The 23,118-nt window shown below is 31.7% G+C and overlaps 2 protein-coding genes across 3 annotated transcripts; one reads left to right on the top strand and one right to left on the bottom strand.

Moving 5' to 3' along the window:
• Window positions 1-11,996: 11,996 nt before the first annotated feature.
• Window positions 11,997-13,668, top strand: LOC107629171 (Cysteine proteinases superfamily protein). Its single transcript, XM_016331886.3, has 2 exons — window positions 11,997-12,245; window positions 12,741-13,668. The coding sequence occupies exon 2, from the start codon at window positions 12,741-12,743 to the stop codon at window positions 13,434-13,436; it is 696 nt and encodes a 231-aa protein (XP_016187372.1). The 5' UTR covers window positions 11,997-12,245; the 3' UTR covers window positions 13,437-13,668.
• A 659-nt stretch (window positions 13,669-14,327) lies between these two features.
• Window positions 14,328-18,364, bottom strand: ADT2 (arogenate dehydratase 2). Of its 2 annotated transcripts, XM_016331887.3 has the most exons (13): window positions 18,291-18,364; window positions 17,160-17,488; window positions 17,020-17,087; window positions 16,779-16,871; window positions 16,374-16,574; window positions 16,211-16,291; window positions 15,731-15,826; window positions 15,557-15,634; window positions 15,328-15,417; window positions 15,163-15,230; window positions 14,934-15,015; window positions 14,780-14,855; window positions 14,328-14,656 (listed from the first exon to the last, which is right to left on the bottom strand). In XM_016331887.3, exons 2-12 carry the CDS (start codon window positions 17,350-17,352, stop codon window positions 14,796-14,798), a joined length of 1,110 nt encoding a protein of 369 aa, XP_016187373.1. In that variant the 5' UTR covers window positions 17,353-17,488; window positions 18,291-18,364; the 3' UTR covers window positions 14,328-14,656; window positions 14,780-14,795. The 2 variants fall into 2 exon arrangements, with proteins under 2 accessions (XP_016187373.1, XP_088365414.1); XM_088509288.1 differs by lacking the exon at window positions 18,291-18,364 and having other exon boundaries at window positions 17,020-17,067; window positions 17,160-17,480.
• Between the last annotated feature and the right edge of the window lie 4,754 nt (window positions 18,365-23,118).

The following is a 23,118-nucleotide window of genomic DNA, read 5'->3' as shown; positions in this document are numbered from 1 at the left end:
TTTCTTCGGTGAGATGGGTATTTTCGTATCTGTGAGAATTTATTCATCGGAAATAGATTTTGGGTCTTTTTTTATCTGTGAAAGACAAAAACGAAGACCCGCAAAACAAACGGGACAAAACAAGAAACATAATTCTAGTTTTCCAGAGACCTGTATAATTTTCATATATAAAAAATGTCGAAAATACTCCTTTTATATATATATATATATATATATATATATTAGTTAGTTGTAACCCTAAATTTCTAACTCTCATCTTCTGTGCCTTCACTCTCTTCAGATTCTCCCTCTCTCTTTCTCCCCTTCCTCTTCGCCAGACCGCTATCCTCCTCCACTCTCATCGCCGTGCGCCAGACCGCTACCACGTCTCCTCTCACTGCTTCCACCTCTCACTCACAAGGTCGTCGTGAGGAGCTTAAAGCGTCGCTGTTTTTGTTTTTGTCCTCGCATCTTCGTCTTTGTCTTTGTCTTCCAGAGAGGCAGAATCGTCGCAAGGAGCTTGAAGCATCGCCGCCTTCATCTTCAGGAGAGGCAGAACATCACAAGGAGATTGAAACGTTGCCATCTTCGACTTCGGTAAGAAATCGAGCTCTACAAAGCCAGTGCTCAATTAGGTAAGAAATCCGCTTTTCAGTTTCGATTTTCTTTCTCCTAATTCCGAAATTATTTGGGCTTAGTGTTGAGGAATTGTATAATTTTGGTGTTTAAGATCGAATTAGTTTCGTGGACTTGCCGGGTTTTGTCTCAATTTTTCGTTGGTAAGGTGAGAAGTCTTTAACCATTGTGAAATTTTGTATATAGCAGATCCTATATTGATTTAGTGGTGTTTATATGATATTAGATTGAATATATATATTGGTGGCAAATTCATGGAGTTGGAAGCTTAAGTTTTGGACTTGGTAGTTGAATTTTTTGTTTGGAGAAGTTTAGAGCCTTGGGTTTTATGGAACAATGGTCAATTGTGACGTTCTGAGTTTTACAAGGAATTAGCCAAGGTATGGTTTTGGCTTCTCGTATTTAATATATAATGTTTTGTGAAAACTTAGGCTAGATGACTATAGGATAAGTTGAATATGTGTTTGGAGCATGTTTAATGACTTTAGTTGTCAATGTATGTTAAAATGATGAGGTATGATTAGATTGATGATTCATTGCTGTGAATGTGGTTGGTGTTGGTAAAATAGATTGATGAATGATGAATTTGATGCTAATGGATGAAGATTATGAATGTTGATAAATTGATAATTGTGTTTGTATATTTGAGAACTCGTGGAATGAAGTGGTTTAAAATTGAGACATGATTGGTTGTGATTGAATATGGAGCTGTGTTGGGTGTGTTTGGAGTCATTTTGAAATGTAGAACTTTGGTTTCGGAAAAGAAAATTGGTGAAATAGAGGTTTAGAAATCTTTGGTAAAAACTTGGTTTTTGACTAAACTTGGACAGGCCATAACTTGCCTTCCGGATCTTCAATTTTTTTCAAACCTATTTCATAACAAAATTGAGTCCGTGAAGTTTACGTCATTCGAAGAACAGATGAAAAATGTTTTAAAACAAAAAAGTTATGTGCATCGGAAGTTTGAAGTGTAAAACTGAAATTCTGCAGCATTCAGCATTTTTGCCACTCTGCATATCTTGCGTACGCGACCACCTACACGCGACGCGACCAACCTATTCGGGTTGGACATCTCGCGTACGCAAGCAAGGTGCATGCGTACGCGAGAAAGAAAAACACGCCCACACGTACACGTGACCCCTGAAATCAGTAAAGTGAGTTTTGTGTTTTAAAATATAATTTTGAACCTCTAGACCTCTATTTTTACTCTTTTAGACCCTAGAGATTAGTTTTAAGTGCAGTGACAAGATTAATCTATGAAAAGAGAGGTTACTTAGAAGTGAAGAAAAGGTTTGGAAGGATAAATTATGGTTGGAGAAGTGTAGAATTGATGACGATGTATGATTAATGAATTGAAAATAGTAAAGTTTGACTTGTGATGTAATTGAATTGAGGGGTGAATGTTGAGATTGGCGATGACTGAGTATGGCCGGAATGGTCGAGATGGAAAGAATCGTGGTGCTTTATCGCTTGCCCAATGTGGAGATATAGGTGGGGTTCATGGTGGTGTACCGCCCACATGTTTTTAAAAGAGAATGTTGTGTAGGGTTCGTGGTAGTATACCACCCGCATGTTTTTAAAAGAGAATGTTGTTTGGGGTTCGTGGTGGTGTACCGCCCATATATTTTTAAAAGAGATGTTGTGTGGGGTTCGTGGTGGTGCACCGCTCACATGTTTTTAAAAGAGAATGTTATGTGGGGTTCGTGGTGATTTACCGCCCACGTGTGTGTGTGTTGTTTTCCAATTGAAGATCTTGCGAGGTTCGTGGTGGTGTACTGCTTACAATGGTGGGGTTCGTGGTGGTGCACCGCCCGCCAGGTGGGGTTCGTGGTGGTGTAACGCCCACCGGTTTTCAAGAGGACAATATCCGGGTTAGCTGCTGGATGTGTCGGGTTCTGGCAAAGTAACCGACACGTGAGCTCATGGCCAGTAGGAAAGGCATGCATCATATGCATTTATGTGACTTGTTTGGTTTTGCATTACTTGGGTTTGTTTATTTGAATATCTATGCTTATTTGCTATATTTGAATATCTACTTGTGTTTGCCTTATCTGCTTTGTGTGTCTATGCATCGGTGTTTCGGAGGATCGGAAAAAAGGTGATGAACTTAGAGACTTAAGTTAGAAATTGAGATATAATCTAGAATACTTAGATACCTCATCCTGTCTATGATTTTCAATGTTAGTTTTAAGTTTGAATCTTTTGTCGGAAGTTCTAGGATTGCCTCTGACTTTTTCGAGACCTTATATCTTATGTAGCGGCACCACTACCATGCTGAGAACCTCTAGTTTTCATTTCATATGTGTTGTTGTTTTTCAGATGCAGGTTGAAAAGTACCACACTGTGTATTCTGGAGACTCTGAAGAAGCGAAGAACTCTTGGGATTCAGGGTTGTATTTTATTTATATTTATAAATGTATATGGATTCTCCACCTTGTATTTTATGTTTGTCCCTCTTAGAGGTCGACTCGGAGAAACAGGTTGTCAGTTTTTTGTTTTGAATTATTTTGGGGTGTATATATATGTATATGTATACTCTGGTCGGTCTTTGCTTCGCAAGCCGAGCCTAGAGCTTGTTAATTGCATTTTTTGAACTTTGGTCTTATATATTTATGTTATCTTTTTCGTTCATCTTATCAACCTGTCTACTTGTATCCGATCGTGAGTGTTGCGTTGTTCTACTTGTATTTCGTTCAATAACTTTTCTTCAAAGGCTCCTAGATAAAACTTTTTCCATTTATATTATGTATATAATTTTACTTTTAGAGGTCATAGCGTCTCGCCACCTCTGTTTTACATCCTAGGTGTAAAGCTCGGTGTGGTAGGATGTGACAATGAGGACGGATTATGAGTGGTGGGGGAGGAGGAGGGGGGGATGTCTCCACTCCATGGAGACCCGTTGCCATCCCTACTACTAATTCTTACTTGTTGTTTCGTTTTATTTTTGTTTTTAATATGGAGTTTTGATTAAATTTATATTGATCAAACTTATATTAACGATCTCAAAGGAATTAATATAACTCCTTTAAAAGGATTTTACCCGAGATTTATCAATCAAATATCGATAGAATAAAAAATTTCAATTTTTGTATTATAAATAAGCAATATAATTATTTCACTTATTTTTTGGTCGACTTCGACAGGTGGTGTCGAAACGAGCTTGCATCAAGATCTCAAGTATCGAAAAGCAGATACGGCTCTTCTAAAAAAGAGTGAGCTCGACCCAAAAATTATTTAATTGATGTCAAGACAATCTATGTCGAGAATACTAGTGGTAAACTTTATGATAAATAAAGAAATAACGAAATTCAAAGAAATTAAATAAAACTAAACCAAATAAACAAAAGGAAACAAGTTAAAAATTGATTTCTAATACTCACATACACTTGCACTCTATATTCTTCCGTTGCGTCGCGGAGACTGGAAATTTGATGAGGTTATGTGATGATTTAGTATTTTTGATTTAAGTCTTCGAACTCTTTTGAATTTCTACTATTTATAGATCATGGAAATAGATTTGCTATGGAGCATGTTTATCCACTATCTTAGTTCTTCTTTTTTCTTAGCCATGACTTTTCTTTGATCATGAAAAATTTTGACTTCGAAATTCTGACACCCACGTCTTCTTTGGTCTTTAAAGCCCCACGTTTATTCAACTTGCCCCTCAAATTTCGCACTCATGTCCTCCACTTAACTTGAAGGTTGAGTAGCAAGCCTTGATGATAAAAAAAAAAAAAATAACTATCCTTTCAACCCCAACGCTCTTTGTACTATCTTTCTTCGACTTCGACTTACCTATTTCTATTTTTGTAATCGAAATACTATTTTTATAGCCGAAACCAGTGGTAGTAAAAAAAAATCAAAATTTTTACCAACAATAATATAAACAGATGTTTAATCATGAATAAAAATAAAAATTAGAATCAAGCACAAATTTAAAATGAGAATGAACAAAAGAAAAGATAAAAAAACATTATAATACTAAAAAATATAACCGACAATTGACAAATACATAACAAAATGTAAAAGTGAAAGAATTGAAAGGACCTAAACTAAAACTGGAAATAAAATACATAAATTAAACAAATCGACTTTTAATATTTATATGTACTTGCATTTCATAATTTTTTTAGCGTCAATATGACTGAAAATTTGCATAATTTTTAGTGTGATTTTGTGTTGTTGAATAGAAGTCCCTTCTAAAATTTGTCTCATCCTATTCATAGAGAAAATTGAGAAGCTTTTTCCTAACCGTTTTATAAGATCTTCCACATTCTTTCTTTCACTTGCTCTTTAAAGATATACCCACATTTTTGAGAGTTAACTAATTCACCCCACATTCATAACAGTTTATACATTAGGATTAACTTTAAATTTAAGGTCATGTTAATTGTGACTCTTTACTCATATCTTCGACTGTCATGATCTTTACACATTAACAATTTTGCTAAATGATTTGTTTAACTTTCGACTCTCACCATTAACACCCTTCATCGTTATCAACATTTCACAAAATATGATATATATTTTGGCTCAGCAATATCTCGATCAACTCTTCTATTTCTTTGACTTCTCTCTTTAGTATCATCATTTTATCGATCATCATATTTACTTTGACTTCTTATGCTTGATTTCTAAATAAAACGGAATAATCATCGAAGTCGATTGATACACTTCTCTGGTCGAGATTTATTTTATACTAACATTGGTATTGAAAAATCTCCACAAGGATAATAGTCTCTCTTTTAAATAGTCATATAGATAACTTTTTTTTTAGTTAGGAATGAGATTCGAACTCAAAACCTCTAAATAAAGATAAATAAATTATACTATTTAAGTTATAATTCGATAATAACCATATAATTAATTTGTCTAAATAATAATGGAACATTTCATCTAAAATCTCGTAATTTATCAAATTTGTATGGAGATTAAAAATTTGTCATAAGATGTCATTAGAGAGGAAGAAGATGATGAGCTCGGAAAACTTCCATATGACAATGAAAATAATGGAAGAAGTAATCTAACATAAATAGCGCATTTAAACGTCCAAAAATGCTATGTGAACAAAAAAAAAAATTTTAATTAGTTATTATATATTTTTGATATAAATATATGTGTTGTTAAATTTTTTTAATATATATTTTATATTTTATATTTTAGTATATGTTTTATAGATTTAGTGGCTAATTTATTTGTATATCTCTAATATGATTATTTAACTTTAATGCCATATTAACATCGGACATTTTTAACATCGAAGTCATTTAATTGAGTTATAATTTTAGATTAAGCAATAATTTATAATAAAGATAATATACTTGTTGCAAACAATTAAATTAAATTAACCGAGTGGTCAACTCAATTATTCATTTAAAAAATATCCAAAATTCAAATTCTATTTTATTACAATTATTAATGATTAATGTTACGTAGGTAATCTAAGATAGATAGATTGAGTTTGAAGAATTGGCTCAAACGTCAGTAGAAAGTGGTCTCTGACTTGTTTTCATTCGGGAGCCGCCCGCCGTCCGAGTTGTATGTTTGAAGGAATGGGGGTGGTACCTGCAAAAACACACTCCGATGCCTAAGTTAGCAAGGGGTTAAGCAGGTTTAGAGTATTGGACTTAGTTTTACCTGAGTGTATCAGTGTATTTATAGATGATGATCCAATAACCACCGTTGGAGTAGTTCCACTCTTGAAGGTGGATAACCGTCCCTTTATCTTAGGGTTGTTGAGATATCTCTTCTAGAAGTGGATGAGAGATTTTAGGGGGCAGTTACTTATTTGAATAAGTGTTATCTGTCGGCTCATACTGAACCCGACCTCTTTGGAGGGGGCTTATGTCGTACCCGACCTCTTCGAAGAAGTCGGGTAGATAGTAAAGGCCAACCTCTAAATTAGACTTTTTAGCTTACTTGGGCCTGGACCATAGTGTTGAGTAGGGTACGAACAACCAATAATTTAATTATGCTATGATTTGTTCTAACATCTTCTCAATACTTTAAAAATTAAAACTCATGCATAATTTAAATTAAGATTTAGTAAAATTTTATTATGTTATCATTATTCAATTAAGGATTATAAGATTTCGTATCACTATTCGAGTCATTCTAATATTTAAAAAGTCAATAAAATTGTATTTGTTTGTTGAGATATGAATACTAATTGTTAAATACAGTAGTATATGTCCACTGTTTATTTGGCGAGACACGAATTTAAATAAATACAATAGTATATAGATACATATAAAATACATGTATTTAACGTTTTTTTTTTTTAAAATTAAGTCACGGAGACACAATGCATAAAACACAAAATTTAACCTTTTTATCCTTAGTTATTTTTAAAATTATCAATGCATAAAACGCAAAAAGTAAAATTGACATTTAATTTATACATATGTATTTTATATATTATTACCAACACATTATAAAATTTATGTATCTTTATATTTATGAATTTTTGTGTATTTGTATGTGTCAAAGACACTAACCAAAAGTAGCCTAAAGTTACAAAATTTGTGTCAATCCCCATTCTTACTAAAGCAGGAAATTTTGAAAGTGAAAAACAAGATTAAAAAAAAAAGGCACGTGAGAAACACGTGTAAAGCAAAGTCAGGCAGTTAAAATTGGAAAGGCTCAGTCAACAAAACACCACCAAGTGGTCTTGCTCTCAGCCTAACTTCACCAAAAGGATGATATAAATCATGAATGAAATTTTTATGTCAACGTTGATTCAATCCAGGACTTATTCCTCTAATTGAGTTGTGTAGTGACTAATTAATCGTGTTTTATTTTAAGTGGCAAATAATAGTCTTAAACCATATTTTAATTATATATTTGAAAAATGTTCAAGAAGTCCTATAAACTTTTCAACAAACACTAATTTCAAGTTCAACAAAGTAAGTACGTAACTACGTCTAAGAGAGATGGTCTTTGCATCTTTCTCAGGTTTCGAAAAACATGCTGAAATGTCTACGGTCTAAAAAACATTCTCATGTTAGAAAAAAGTTATAATTTTATACAAATATCCAATACTATAATATACTATTTCAATGAAATTATTTATTTTGGACAACCTCCTAAAAGTTGGTATAAAACTTTTCCTTTTACATAATTATTTTACACTATAAACAAAGATAATTAGAGAAAAACCTAAAATAGCCCCCGATAAACTTTTCCTTTTATGGGACTGATTTTATCCTAAAAAGTTTTACACTTTGACCATTTTTTTTTTATTACCAAAGATATGAGACTCGAACCCGCAACCTCTTTACACTTTGACCTTTTTTTTTATTACCAAAGATATGAGACTCGAACCCGCAACCTCTTAAAGGTAAGAGACTCGAACTCGCAACCTCTTAATTGAATATGAGGAGTCTATGCCATTTGAGTTATTACTCATTGGCCTTGAACCATTAAAAAATAACAAAATTAACTCTTAATAATATAATTGCAAATGCGATGTAATAGCTATCAACAAGGCATATATATAATGCATGGAACCATCAGAACTCGTGGAATATGTGCATTGAGGAGTTTCAGAATTCGGTTAAAGATTGGAACTCGACAGTTTTTGGGAATATTCATCAAAAGAAATCCAAGATCCTGAGAAGACTTCAAGGGATAAGTAACCGTTTGAATACGGGAAGTAATAGGTTTCTTGAGAAAATGCAAGGGAAATTCTGGATCGAATACGAAAATATTTTAGTTCAAGAGGAGCTCTTTTGATTTCAGAAATCACGATGCAAATGGATTGAATTCGGGGATCGAAACACTAAACTTTTTTATGGCACTACTATAGCTACAAGAAGAAGAAACAAGATTATTTCCTTTTAAGATGATGAAGGTAACTGGGTTTTAAACAACATTGATCTCGAGCACATGGTTACTTCTTTTTATACTAATTTGTACTCTGATGACCTCCCTGATATCCCTTTTATCTTAAACAAAGCTCTTTCCACTCTTTATAATGATAAGTTGAATCAGATTGGAAGCAATTTTACTATTATGGAGATAAAAAAATACCTGCTTAGTATTGGAAGTTTGAAAGTACCAGAAAAAAACGGTCTACAAGTGATTTTCTATCAAGAGCAATGAATATTGTGGAAAATGACATGTAGAAACTGGTGGAAAAAATTCTTGCGAATTCTGGGACTATTGGTGAGATAAATGATACACTCATTACCCTTATTCCTAAAGTGAAACCAATCTATAGTCTGAAACAAATGCGCCTTATTAGCCTATGTAATGTGTTTTATAAAATCATTACTAAAGTGTTGGCTAGGATAGATAAATTAGTTAACTGAGTTAACTTAACTCACCCAATGCAGTTTTGTTTTTGGAAAACAGAATTCAGATAATATTATAATTACTCAGGAAGTGATTCACTCTATGAGATTGAAGAAAGGAGTGAAAGGGTGGATGGCGATCAAGATCGACTTGAAAAAAACATATGATAGACTGAAATGGAGCTTTATTGAAGATACTCCGAAGAATATTAGTTTGTCCCAACCTTTCATTAATCTTATTTCTAATGCATCTCTACGAGGATGAGGGTTCTCTAAAACGGGAAAGTCTTGGATGTCTTCCCTATTCGAGGCATTCGTTAGAGTGACCCTTTATCGCTGTATCTTTTTGTCTTGTATATAGAACGCCTCTTCCAGCTTATTAGTGTCATAGTGGAGTACAACTAGTGGAAGCCAATTTGCTTGAAGAGGTTATTAAAAAAGTTCTCGAAGCTTTTGCAACAGCTTGGACCAGAAAATGAATAATGATAAAATTCGCATCTTCTTTTCCTCCGCTATGGGTCTCAGAGTTAAGGAAGAGATTAGTGAAATGTTGTGGTTTACAAGAATAAATGATTTCGAAAAGTATTTTAGAGTGCCTCTTCTACACTCGAAGATATAATACTTATAAAGACATGAGAAAGTATAAGGAGCCAATGGAATATTTATACAATGTGTACAATGGAGATTTAGAGATGTCCGATTTAGTATTAGAGATATAATTATTAGTGTTATCTTTTCTCATCAGCTGAAACTTTTAGAATGAGTGGTATTATAACATGGTGTTAGAGCTCTAAATCCAAAAGATTAAGAGTTTAATCCTTAGTAAACTCCAAAATTAACTTAAACTTTTAGGATAAGATGTTTATTATGATAAAATATGTCCTTACCTCTATTTCTACTTACTGAATACAAACTGCTTTATTACCAATGTCTACATGTAATATGATTGATCTTAATTATAGAAATTTTTTTTGGGATGAGACAGAATAAAAAAAAAAAAAAACTCATTTGGAGAAAAATCAAGAACCCAAAGGACTCCGGAAGGTTAGAAATTCGCCATGTGAGGGATCTGAACCGCGCATATACGGTGAAGATTGGATGAGACCTGGTCGAGGATAAAAACAGACTCTGAACAAAAGTGGTAACGACAATGTAAAAAAACTAAACAGAAGAACTAATATAATTTAAATAAAATTATTTAGGAATTAATTTAATTAAAAAAATCATCCAAAAATAAAATAAAAAATATGTGATCTTTCGTAAACGAATTTGACGGCTCATCCTTAAACGCTCCTTGCTAACTATGGAGTGCTGCACACCTTGTGAATTCGTAAATCTGAACTCTTCATTTATTATATTTTATTTGAATGGTCTGGATTTAAAAAGGTAACCTGTTAATCAGGTTAATCATTTTTGATAAGTTTTAGATTTTTTTTGTAAGTCTCAAGTATTGGGTTGAAGTTTAAAATAAAAAAATAGTATATAAATATTAAAAACAACATGTCTGTAAAAAAAATTATTGGACTTTAGAATTAAAATAAATAATACATAAAAAATAAGTTAAAAATTCATGTACTAAATCTAGAAAAAAAAAAATATTAGAATTTAAAAAAAAATAATATTAAATATATATTATGTATATAATATTAAAATTTAAATAAATTTTGTTTTGTGTGAAATAAAATTATAATATTAAATATAAACACAATGCTAAAAAATTTTGTGTTATATATATATATATATATAAACACAATGATAAAAAATTTTGTGTTATATATATATATAATTTTATTTTGTGAAAAATAAAATTAAAACATTAAATATGAACAGAATGATAAAAAATTTTGTATTATACTAATTTAATTAAAAAAATATATATACAACGTAAAAAACAAACAAACATATAATAATTTTATTTTGTGCGAAACAAAAATTCATATAAGTTTTTATTAACAATTTTTTTATTGAAATATGTCATTTTACTATATTTATAATATATTATTTGGGATAATTATATTATTTTAGTTGATATATATTATTTAAAAAAATATTTAAAATTTATTATTTTATATTAAGAATATTATTAAAAATATATTATTAGTTTTTCTTAAAATAATATTTTTTTTTCTTTGGTTCAAATACTATGATAATAAATTTTTTTTACGTAACTGCGTCTACTCAATAAATATTATATTCATTTATTTCTATATTGTATGTAAAATAAATAATTAATATTTAAAAAAGTTAATAAAAAAAAGTATTTTTTTTTTACCAACTCTTAGGTGAATATAGAGACTATGTCATTTGAACTATAACTCGTTGGCAAAGAAAGAAATACTCTTAATTATATATTAAATAAAATAATTATTTATTAGGCTCATTCTTATACAAATAAAAATTTTTCTTAGTTTTATATATGTAATATTTTATACCAATTAGCTTCAAAATTTAATTATTTTTTGAATAAATTAATAAAAATAATACAAATAATTGTTTAAATATAATTGTATTTTAATTTTTCATTCTATTACGTACACGTTGAGGATAATTTGAAATAAAAGATAATGGACTTGTTGTAACTGTCATGTATTTTGTGCTTTGATTGCGTTGTCATCTGAGAATTATGGTGCCTTCCTTTTCTATGGTAGCAATTTTTCAGGTTTTGAAGGTCCATTTATGGTAGATGTGGAATGGGGTGGATTCAAGAGCGTCAAAATATGTGGCTAGACAGAACAATAGTGGAAGCACCTGCTAGCAAACAAAACCGTGAAAATGCTTGAAGACATCACATCAACAATAACAGAATAACAGAGGAAATCGATCAAATTTTTCTGAGTACTCTTCTGGTGTAAAGATAGTCCTGTGTTAAACGAGCGAATTAGTTTTTTTTGTTAGTGCCGATTTGTTTGTTCAGTCCATGACAAAAAAAATAATAATAAATAAATTTAATTTACCTAATTACTTTTGATAACAGGTTAACTTTTAAAGAGTGCTGCACTCCCTACTTTGCCCAGAGTGCACTAGCTTTCGCCGAATTTGACTATTATCTTGGTTTCAAACCTCTCATGAAAAATATTCACCTTTGAAAAATTATGTTCACGAAAAATAATCAAATGGTATATAGAACACTTCTACAGTAACCACTAACCAGGCTTGAGCCCAAGAGAATTTGCATTCCATTGTGTGCAAAAGTCGAACAACAAATTACTTCTGAGTATCACTCGTGCGAGTATTTGACATCGATGCTTTCCTGAGGGTTCTTACATATCAAACTCCAACTTTTCCTGAATCAATAACCAACCAACCAACCAACCAGTCCTTTTCTTCAATTTGACTGTAAGTCCTTTCTAGGTTTAGGGTTATTAATCCTTGCTCATTTTTCAATAATTGGGAAACGAGTTTTCTTATGTTATCGTTGATAATTTAGAAATGGATCTTTTCTTTTTAATTTATTATTATGCAATCGCTAATTCCATTAGATAATTAGATTGCTTGAATATGTAGCGTGTGCCCAACTTTGATCTGAAGAACTTGATGCCTAGGTTATTGTGTTAAAGAAAATATTCACCAGATCCAGATGTATGTGAAAATGCCCAGCTGAAAAACTGATATTTGTGCATTTCCTTTTGTTGCATTTATCCGTGAAAAATGAAAACCTTTGGGGGCCATTTTTGAGTTTTGATTTTGGAGGGGGCAAAAGAAAGTTGAGGGAAGGGGAACTGGTTTGAAGATGTTTTGCATGTTTTATCACAAACTAGAGCAAGAAAATTTAAAATAGCAAAGTAGGTGATTGTTCATCTAACTAAGACATTGAACTTTCATTTTCATCAGATGAAGGGATCACCATCAGATGAGATGATTCTGAGCTACAACGATGTTGTGCTTCGGCGTTATGATCTAACCATCCTCAACGGTCCGTTTTATCTTAATGATCGAGTTATCGAGTTGTATTTCAGCTATCTTCCATCTTGTTATCCCTCTCAGGATACCCTGCTGGTTCCACCCTCCATAGCATTTTGGATCATGAAATGTCCTGTTGCTGAGGCTCTCAAAGATTTCATAGAGCCCCTTCATTTGTCTGATAAGGAACTGGTTATATTCCCCGTCAACGATAACGAAGATGTTGGTAAAGCTGAAGGTGGGTCTCACTGGAGCCTACTTGCTTATTACAGGCGCGCTAACAAGTTTGTTCACCATGATAGTTGCAGAGGCATGAACTCAGCACCTGCTAAGCAACTCTATAGAGCTGTTGGTGGATACATGGGGCAATGCGGATCGGCATCTGAACCTAGCTTTTTGGAATGGGCTGATTCACCCCAACAAGAGAATGGTTATGATTGTGGTTTGTATGTCATGGCCATAGCAAGAGTGATATGCAACTGGCATGTAAACTGCAAAAATATTGATTTAACGGAGCTGTGGTTCCCTGATGTGAAGGAACAGGTTACTCCAATTGCGGTTGCCGAGATGCGGGGTGAGATCTTGACCTTGGTTAAAAAGCTAATGGCAGCAAATCAAAACTCTTGAATCTAAGTGGAGCATCCTCTAACTCGAGATTTAGAAGACATCTGCATAATTGTTTGATTTGATCATATTAATGGGAGTTGAGATAGCAGTAAATACTAATAATGTAGAACACATTTTGATGAGTTTCATGTCTGAAGCAACGTGTAAGTTGGCATAGCCTGTAAAGATTCCAAACAGCTTATCGATGTTGTTAATATAACATCTAAAGTTTTAGAACTATTCAAAGTTCAAACACATTTTTACCTTTTTACTCATCAACTCATACATTAATGTTACTGTCCAAGCAAAACAAATGGTCTATAGATATGCAACATTAGATGTCATATTTATTGCCATAAAAAGAAAGTATAGTAACAGAAAGACAACACTATCCCACTTTGAATTATCGCAGTCCCATAATTGTTTATTTCTTTCTCTAATTCTTTTGTCATATTTTAGCTTCTTTAGATCTATTGCAACCTATTGGGATGAAAATGAAAAATCCAACATTCATGCGTTACCCAGAAAGCTAACGAGTCCCCTCATTTGGGCAAGATAAGATAATAAATTATATTTTTAATTGGTGTACTTAGCTGAAGGTTTGGATAATGAAGAACATTATGCTGTTAACTTTTATTTTCCAAGCTAATATATGAATGATAAAATGCTACGATTTGTTGTTTTAGCCCGAACTTCGCTGATGCAAAAATTCTTTACAAAAAGTCGCCATAGAAACACCAAGTGTAACTTTCAGAGAGTAAACGACGTTTATTAGCACACAGTTGATTTTTCAAAACTCCAAACGTTGATTACTTAATAAGTAAGCTAGCAAATTGCAAATAAATATCCAAACAAGCACTTAATCTATTGAAACCTCTTGATAACCTCGCCAGCAAAAATGTATAAGCCAGGTTTTCTCTAGTCAAATTAGTGTTTCATCATTTCATTTTAGAGATAATCTGAATACTTAACGTAACTTCAAAGGACAAGCATGGTCATTTTGAAACATCTGAGAGGAACTAATTGGGTTCAAAAGAGTATAAGCTATATTTGCATTTGAGCCAACATGTAGGTATGCTTTAAACTAACACTATATCTCTAAGAACAGAGATGCTAAAGCCAGGGAAGGCACGCCAAAACTGTTAGGAGCTTGTGCATCCAATGCTTCTGTGTATGTCTGCGTTTGAAGAAATGCAGACTTGGTGCATATTCATGAACATGATTAAACAATTTGAAGAACCCTACATCAACATCAGAAATTCAGAATAGAGCAAGAAACATAACATTAAAAGTATCCTAATTCATCCAATAAAGCAAACGACAAAATAACATCCAGGAAAACTGTTCAGATAGATGGTGCTCACCCTTTCAGGATATTATTTACACCGTGCCAGTATCCATCGGATAACTCCCTAGAACTCGCAAGAATGTAGCGAACTCCTGTAAAAATATAGAGTTTTTTAGAGCATCCGCTCATAGATAATCCTGTGGATATGATTCATAAAAATTAAAGTGTACATTCAGATGCCTCAGAGCATTTTGTGCCCTTGGATCAGCCATTGACGCTTCAAAATCAACATAAAAAAGATAATCAAAATACCTGTACAAAAAATATAACTTAGGATCATCACAAAGATCATCATAAAACCTTTTTCACTGATACAGTACTAGTTATGAATTGGAATAATCAATTTGAAGAAAGAAAATATTTAAATTAAAGAAGGAGCTGTAGTTATGGCATTCATACTTGGGTGACCCATTGCTATTATCATCAGCCATTCGCAGCGGCATGTTCCGCAAAGGACGGCTTTCAATCTGATAGAAAAACAAACAAATCTCGTGATCAGAATTGTTTTAGAAGTAAACTTGCAACTTCCATAACAAGCATCTGATGCCAATAAGAAAAACAAACCTTTGAAAGGTTGATTTGACGCAGAGCGAACACCGCAAGAGCCTTGAAAAGTATTCCCGGACCTTCTTCCAACGAAAAAACTATGCTTGTCTGAGAATTCAACACCACAATCAACAACTATACACAATATTTGATAAGTAGGCAGACGTATAACAAATCAATTAGTTGTGAGGAGAAGTATGGTGCATTCAATGCAATAGTTTCAGCTATTTATTCTATTCGTCTGTACCTTAAATGGCCTATCTGTACCGGGAATTATAGGTTCTCGTGCTAACATTAGAAATCGGGTGACATTATCGCAATCATCCTGAAAATACAAAACTGTGAGAGATGAAATCTAGTAATGTACATTAACATGAATGATTATCATGTTTGATAGAACAATGCAGCCATGGGTTCTGACCTGAATGTCTTGGGCAAGTATATTCAAGCCATAAATCTTTGCAGCAGCAGAACTAGCAACCGCTCCTGCATCTTTTACTCCATGCATGGCAATATACTATAATTTGTAACAATCTTAGGGTAAGTCACAATGATAACAAAGTCAACAATAGCAGCTTAATCGAATTTTCCATCCTAAAACCCAAGGTTCAATATCAATTCAAGTTGTTACTCTTCATAAGTTGATAAAAGTTGGTTAATTTTAAAAATAGATCATGGAGTTGATCAAGACCAACTTATATGACTAAAGGTACACCTAGAACCATGAAAAGCATAAAATACTCTGATGCCTAAAGGGAAAGTAGTATATTTCCTACACAAAAAAAAGTGGGAATGTCTAAAATGTCTTGATAATTGAAACTCAGTAAATTAAGTGCAATTGTTGCTTAACTGAAAAACAAGGAATGATACCAGAAACCAGCTCCCATCATTCTATGCATACCTGTGCAGCACCAGCTGTATCATCGACTGCTTCTCTAACCAATCCCCACTTCGTCAGTGTGTGCTCACATTGTGAAAGAGCCTAAAACACAACCAATCTTAGATGAGTTTGTGACTGTCCAAACAAAGGTAGGAGATAATAAGTTATAAACTTAGAAACAAACCTGTGGATGACTAAGAACACGCTTCAGATCCTCGAGTTTAACACCATGATTGGCCATCAGACAATGGTGAACTGCATATTTCACTTCTCCCACTATATGCAACCTGTGCCTGAGTAGAAGGTCATAATTTCTGTGGATGCTCCCTCCTAAAGAATTCTCAATTGGCAAAACTGCTCTATCCACAAGCCACCTCTCAACTTTCTAGTGTAACATAAATAAGTGGTTCAAGAACTTGCGCTTAAATTTGTCAAAAAAATCTACACATTAAACTACTCTTTATGTAACTAAGTTCTACAATGACAATCAATTTGGAATATCTTTCAATTTCTAATGTTATCATATTCCTACCAATGCAACAAATGAGGAAACTTGGAAAAAAGAGCAAAAATGAAAACAACATCATACTTGAAATGCATTCTCAAATTGTGGACATGGAACAGCTTCACAATTTGGGTAGGCCTTCTGTGCTGCTGATTCACTATAAGCACCAGGAACCCCCTGAAAAATAAAATAAAATAAAATAATTTATTCCCCCAATTAAACCAGCTCCACCAAAATAAAATAAAAATGCAAATGCTAAATCCAATACTCAACAATTCAATTGAAAAAATATTGAATTGAATATGAGACATGGAAGTAATACTACCTGATATGCAACTTGAAGACGTGGACCATCGGAAACTGAATCGGAGAGCTGAGTGGAAGTTAAAGGCCCTAATACACCAAATTAAATTAAATGAAAAAAAGAAAAAATGAATTAACGAATGAATGAAGTGAGTGAATTACGGGGAAGCGCAAATAGGTCAGCTTTATCGTTGAGATCGTTCTCCTTAAGCGAGGCGCGAAGAACGCAGGCGAAACGACACCGTTTTGGTGGGTGGAGTGTGAAGTTGAGGGTGATGGAGGAGTGCGCATGGGGTTGAGATGGCGGAGGAGAGAATGGACGGTGAGGATGCGATATGATCCGTGACGCCGCCATCGGACGATGATGGATTATTACAATTTACGGTCGCTAGGGAATCTGTTTTTGTTTGTTAGCCAAACTGGGGATTGAGTTTTCCGAAGAAGAATTTCGTGGTTTTGGGAATATATTATGGTCCAATTTCTTAGAGCACCTACAATAGTGAGTTCATCTTTCACTTTTTTGTGACATATAAGAACTCTAATCATTTGAGGAGTAAATGAATGAGTTCCGCACGGATCTTAAGACGAGGGAGTCCTTCTAAACAGGGACTCAAGTTAACCAATAATAACTTACTATTTGACAAATTATTTTAAAAAATAATAATATAAAATCTGAAATAATTAAATAATTATATTAAATAATAAAATAATAATTAAATTAGTAATAATTATAATAAAAATTGTATTAAATAATTAAATTTTTATTTAATTAATAATTTATATTAATTATTTATATTATTATATTAAATTATAATTATTTAAATTTACTTACATTAAAAAATAAATTTAATTTTTACACCTTACAAAATAATTCTTAGTTGAGTTAGTTATTTTTATTTTTAAAATTTAAAATGCTAACGATATTATTAAAATTAGCAATTGTAAACACAAAACTATAAATTAGTGTAATCCCGAATTATATATTGAGTATTATTATTATATATGAATTTATTTAATATTAATATCTTTTAATAGTGAATTATTTTTAAATTTATAAATTTAAATAATATTATTAAAAAAAATTAATTACATTAATTTTAAGTATTTTAATTAATTAATTAAGTGGGACTACAATAGAGACTAAAGTTAGTTCCTCCTAATGGAGAAGAGAGAGATGCTTTGAGTTCCTATTTATCGTTTATGACGCAAAAGCTGATGTGGAGTTACTTTTTATGACAGGTACGCCATAAATAGAAATTGAGATAAGTTTCCTACTCGAGATGATCTAAACACTTCCAACGAATTGATTTCTTCAGTGTATTAAAATTATTTACACAAAATTCAACACATCGAAGACTAATTTCTTTGTTTGTCCACGGTATGATAAATCAACCATTAATTTGTAGGGAATCTAAATTTTGGCCCTAAGTTTTATTTAAAAATTTATAGCTAATTCGAATATGAAAAGCTAATTTCTAACTAATTGTTACATGCAAGGCAAAATTTTAAGTCAGTTAAAATTGAGAATGAAAATTAGTAAAAATTAAATTAAATTTTGTATTATATTTAATATAAAATATGTTGAACTATATTATTTTTAAATATTATGTTTAGTTTAAAATAAATAAATTTAAAATTAAAAAAATTAATAAAAATATTTTTAAACAAAATATTATTAAAATTTTAATTTTTAATCCTAAAAATTTTAGAATGAGTGCGATTTGTATTTTTATTTTTAATATTTTTTATTTTCTGAATTTTATAAAAAAAATAAAAAAATAAAAACAATAAAATCTTAGTTTTTTATTTTCACTTTTTGGTTTTTTTTTCACAAAATTTAAAAATAAAAAATATTAAAAATAAAAACGCGAATTAAAGACATTTTTAGTGGCATCTATTTTTATCTTTTAAAAGTATTGAAATGACTGAAATGTTGAATTTCAAATTTCTTACTACCAATCACCTAGATACAGTCTTTTTTTTATTTTTTGTTGGACTTGCCTAGATACAGTCTTTGGAAACAAACCTTATCTTAGGCTTGCTTGATTTAGTTAGTTGGGTTGGGCCTGACGTAGTTCAAGATCCAAACTGGAAAATAAATCTAACTCAAGACCAAAAAGAGAACATGGCCTGCATCTAATGTTGCACTTCAAGTTAAAGCCCACTAAATAAACTAATTTTGATCAATCACGTTAGCTAACTCTAACAGCAAGACTTGAAGGCTAAAGCCATTCACTTTAGCTCATATTCACCCTAACAGAACCCGAGCTTAGTTTAGACAATCAGGATCATAGTCTCTCCAAAATTTTTATAAAAAAAATTAGCAGTATTAATACAAAAATATAGTTCAATTAGTTTAAATATCACACTTTTATATTAAGTTTGTGGGATAAACTTCCAAATTTTTGTATTTATTTAATTATTTTTAATTTTAAACTTTAACATTTTGGATTTAGATTTTAATAAGTTTTCACAAATTAAAAATTTTATTGGCTTAGTCATACAAATTAAAATCTCATTCTTATTTATAGTAAAATTATTTTTTTATCTGTATAGTTATTTATTTTACAATAACATTTTAAATTTGGACTTCAATAAACTTACCAATTAAAAATTTTATTAGCTTATTTATACAAATTAAAACCTTATTCTCATTATTATTATTATTATTATTATTATTATTATTATTATTATTATTATTATTATTATCAACTAGGTTTTATAATTTTAATATTAGAGTTAGTTGTAGTAAAATTAATTTTTTTATCCATATAATTATTTATTTTATATTTTTAGTTATGAAATTTTAAAATATTTTATAATATCTATCTATATAATTATTTATTTATTATCATATTAATAATAAACTTAAAAATAATTATATTTATAAATTTTATTCTAATATAAATATTATTATAATTTTTGTGTTAACACCCCCACCACCAATCTCTTCAAGCTCCGCCACTGCACCCTAAACAACCCTTATGTTTAGCACAAAAGTTAATTCATAGTATACCACTTTGCATAATATCTATGCAATCAATAAACTAATTAGTAATTACTAATGCCATATATTTTTAGATTCCCGTTTTCTAGTAATTTTATTAAAGATAGAGAAATTCGAACTTGTAACCTCTAAATAAGTATGAAGAGACTATGTCATTTGAATTATAGTTTATTGATATTTTTTAGTAATTTTAATTAAAGATAAAAAATTAATTTTCATCTAATAATATAAAAAAAATTATACAATTATCAATTCATATATTACCACATCAACAAAATGAACTAATTTTTAAATTCATAACTTAAAAAAACATCTATAATTAGATAAACGTTAAAAATTAGTTTGTTAGTGTCTCAAAAGTAACTCTGAAAAATTGTTTACATTTAATGCTACTATACCCAATATCTAACTTATTTATATTTGAATGAATCCAAATCAGATCCTATTGGCACAAATATATGGATAACATAGTCAACCAAAAAAAAAAATATGCTATGTGTATATTAAAATTAGTTAACAAAATTAGTTACTAATACAAAATATATGTTAGAATATAAATATATATTGAAAATAAATTAAATTAAACATATATTTATACACAAATATATTAGTGGTTGATTTTAGTGACCAATTTTAATGTACGAATAACATTTTTGTCAAAAAAAAAATATATATGGATAACATGCTTTTAGATTATCTTTTAAAACACGGATAACATACCTTTAATCATTGTTTAAACATGTATTATAACACAACTTGACTACAATGTCCCAAACTAAACACAATCACCGTAAGTGTCAACTAGTAATAATAGAGCAAATGTTGATCTTGGTTAGAAGATAATCCAACATACGACTTTGTTATACTATATTTTAAGAAAACCTCATAGATAACAAACAAACTGGAGGATCAAGAGAATCAGAATCGAGATTTTTGAAAACGATTTGATAAAGATGCGTGTTAATTATGTTTTGTACGCATGTCATCACTGGACATATATATTCCCTTAACATCTTTTTTAAATTCTAAATGATGTCATTAATAAACTAATAATACTGTTACTAAATGGTCAAGACACGCATGCTTAGCTCACAATATTTGAACTGTGGCGAAAAATGAACAATCCCAAATTGAAATCTAAATACTTGACAACAACTAGGACCCACAAAGGTACATACAAATTCCATTTTATAAGAGACTTGATCAAAAATAAAATATATTTGGTATCTATCAACAACAATTAACAATCCATATTCTTCGTATGTTATCATCGTCCACTAAGATGAAGCTATTGGTGCATGCAATTATTGACCGCATTATTCACGACCACGTATGGTTTATAGTAAAATTGTAAAAGAATAGGAAAATAAAAGAATTGTGAAAGAGAAAGATGAAGAAATTTTATTGATTGTTGATTGAATGAATTGTAAACTATGAAAGTAAAATTAAGTATATATAGAGTATTGGCCTATGAAGGATAAAAGTAGATAAAGATAAGATATAGAGATAAAGATAAAGATAACTATAAGATAAGATAAAGACTAAATTATCATTTAATTTGTGTATTCTGTTGGCCTGAATTTGTGGGCCGTGAGACGTCTTTATTGTTGTCATGGGCTAAGGTGGAAGAGTGGTTTAATACGCCCCCGCAAGCTGGAGGATGAAAGATGTCAAGAACACTAAGCTTATTCAGATTAAGATGGAAGGGTTGAGGAGACAAAGGCTTGGTGAAGATGTCAGCTAGTTGCCCAGAAGAGGGAATTGGGAGAAGTTTTATCACTCCAGCTTGAGCTTTTTGTCGAACCAAGTGACAATCAACCTCTAAATGTTTGGTCCGTTCATGAAAAACCGGGTTAGCAGCAATATGAAGAGCACTCTGATTATCACAATATAAAACTGGTGGGCGGATAGGAGAGATGCGTAAAAATTGTAACACATTTAGTATCCATTGAAGTTCACAAGTTGTGTTGGCAAGTGCACGATATTCTGCTTCCGTGGAAGAGCGGGCAACGGTGGTTTGTTTCTTGGTCTTCCAAGAGACTAAAGAACTGCCTAAGAAGAAACAATAACCTGTTAAAGATCACCAAGTGTCAGGACATCCAGCCCAATCAGAGTCACTGAAGCCGAGAAGCTGAATTTCTGATTCCCTTGGAAAGAAAAGTCCTTTGCCGGGACTAGTTTTCAGATATCGTAACACATGCTTGGCAGCTTGAAGATGAGATTCAGTAGGAGATGCCATGAATTGACTTAATTGTTGAGTGGCATACATGATGTCCGGTCGAGTAGTGGTGAGATAGATAAGACGGCCAACCAAACGACGATATACAAAAGGGTCGGATAGCAAGGGACTTTTGTCTTGATATAGTCTTGTGGTACTATCCATTGGAACAGATGCAGGTTTAGCACCTAATAAACCAGAATCATCCAAAAGATCAAGACAATATTTTCTCTGAGATAAGCAAATTCCATTCTCCGATTGAGCAACTTCAATACCCAAAAAATATTTTAATGGGCCCAAGTCTTTAATTCGGAAGTGTTGATGTAAAATAGACTTAATGGCAGCAAGTTCAGAAATGGAATTACCAGTGAGAACAATGTCGTCAACATAGACTAAAAGGATAGAAATTTGATTACCAATGAATTTGACAAATAAACTATAATCAGATGAGGTCTGCTGATATCCATGAGATAGCAAAAGATGAGAAAGTTTGTCATACCACATACGACTAGATTGTCGTAAACCATACAGTGACTTTAGTAGCTTACAACATTGATTCGGTTGAGGAGATATAAATCCGGGTGGCAGAGTCATATAAACATCCTCAGAAAGATCCCCATGTAAGAAAGCATTATTGACATCCAACTGATGTATAGGCCAATACTTCATAGAGGCCAATGCCAAAACTAATCTGATAGTGGCAGGCTTGACAACAGGGGAGAAAGTTTCCAAGAAATCAACACCTTCAGTTTGAGTGAACCCTTTAGCCACAAGGCGTGCTTTATATTGATCAACTGAACCATCAGGCTTGCGTTTGATGCGATAGACCCATTTACAGCCAACCGGCTTAACCCCTGCAGGGCAATCAACGAGACGCCAAGTTTTGTTCAGCTCAA

The sequence above is a fragment of the Arachis ipaensis genome, chromosome B3, assembly GCF_059453495.1.
Source record: "Arachis ipaensis isolate K30076 ecotype BB chromosome B3, ASM5945349v1, whole genome shotgun sequence".
Taxonomy (NCBI): Eukaryota; Viridiplantae; Streptophyta; class Magnoliopsida; order Fabales; family Fabaceae; genus Arachis; species Arachis ipaensis.
The sequence above is the reverse complement of the archived record's forward strand: the minus strand, read 5'-3'. Positions and strand labels throughout refer to the sequence as shown.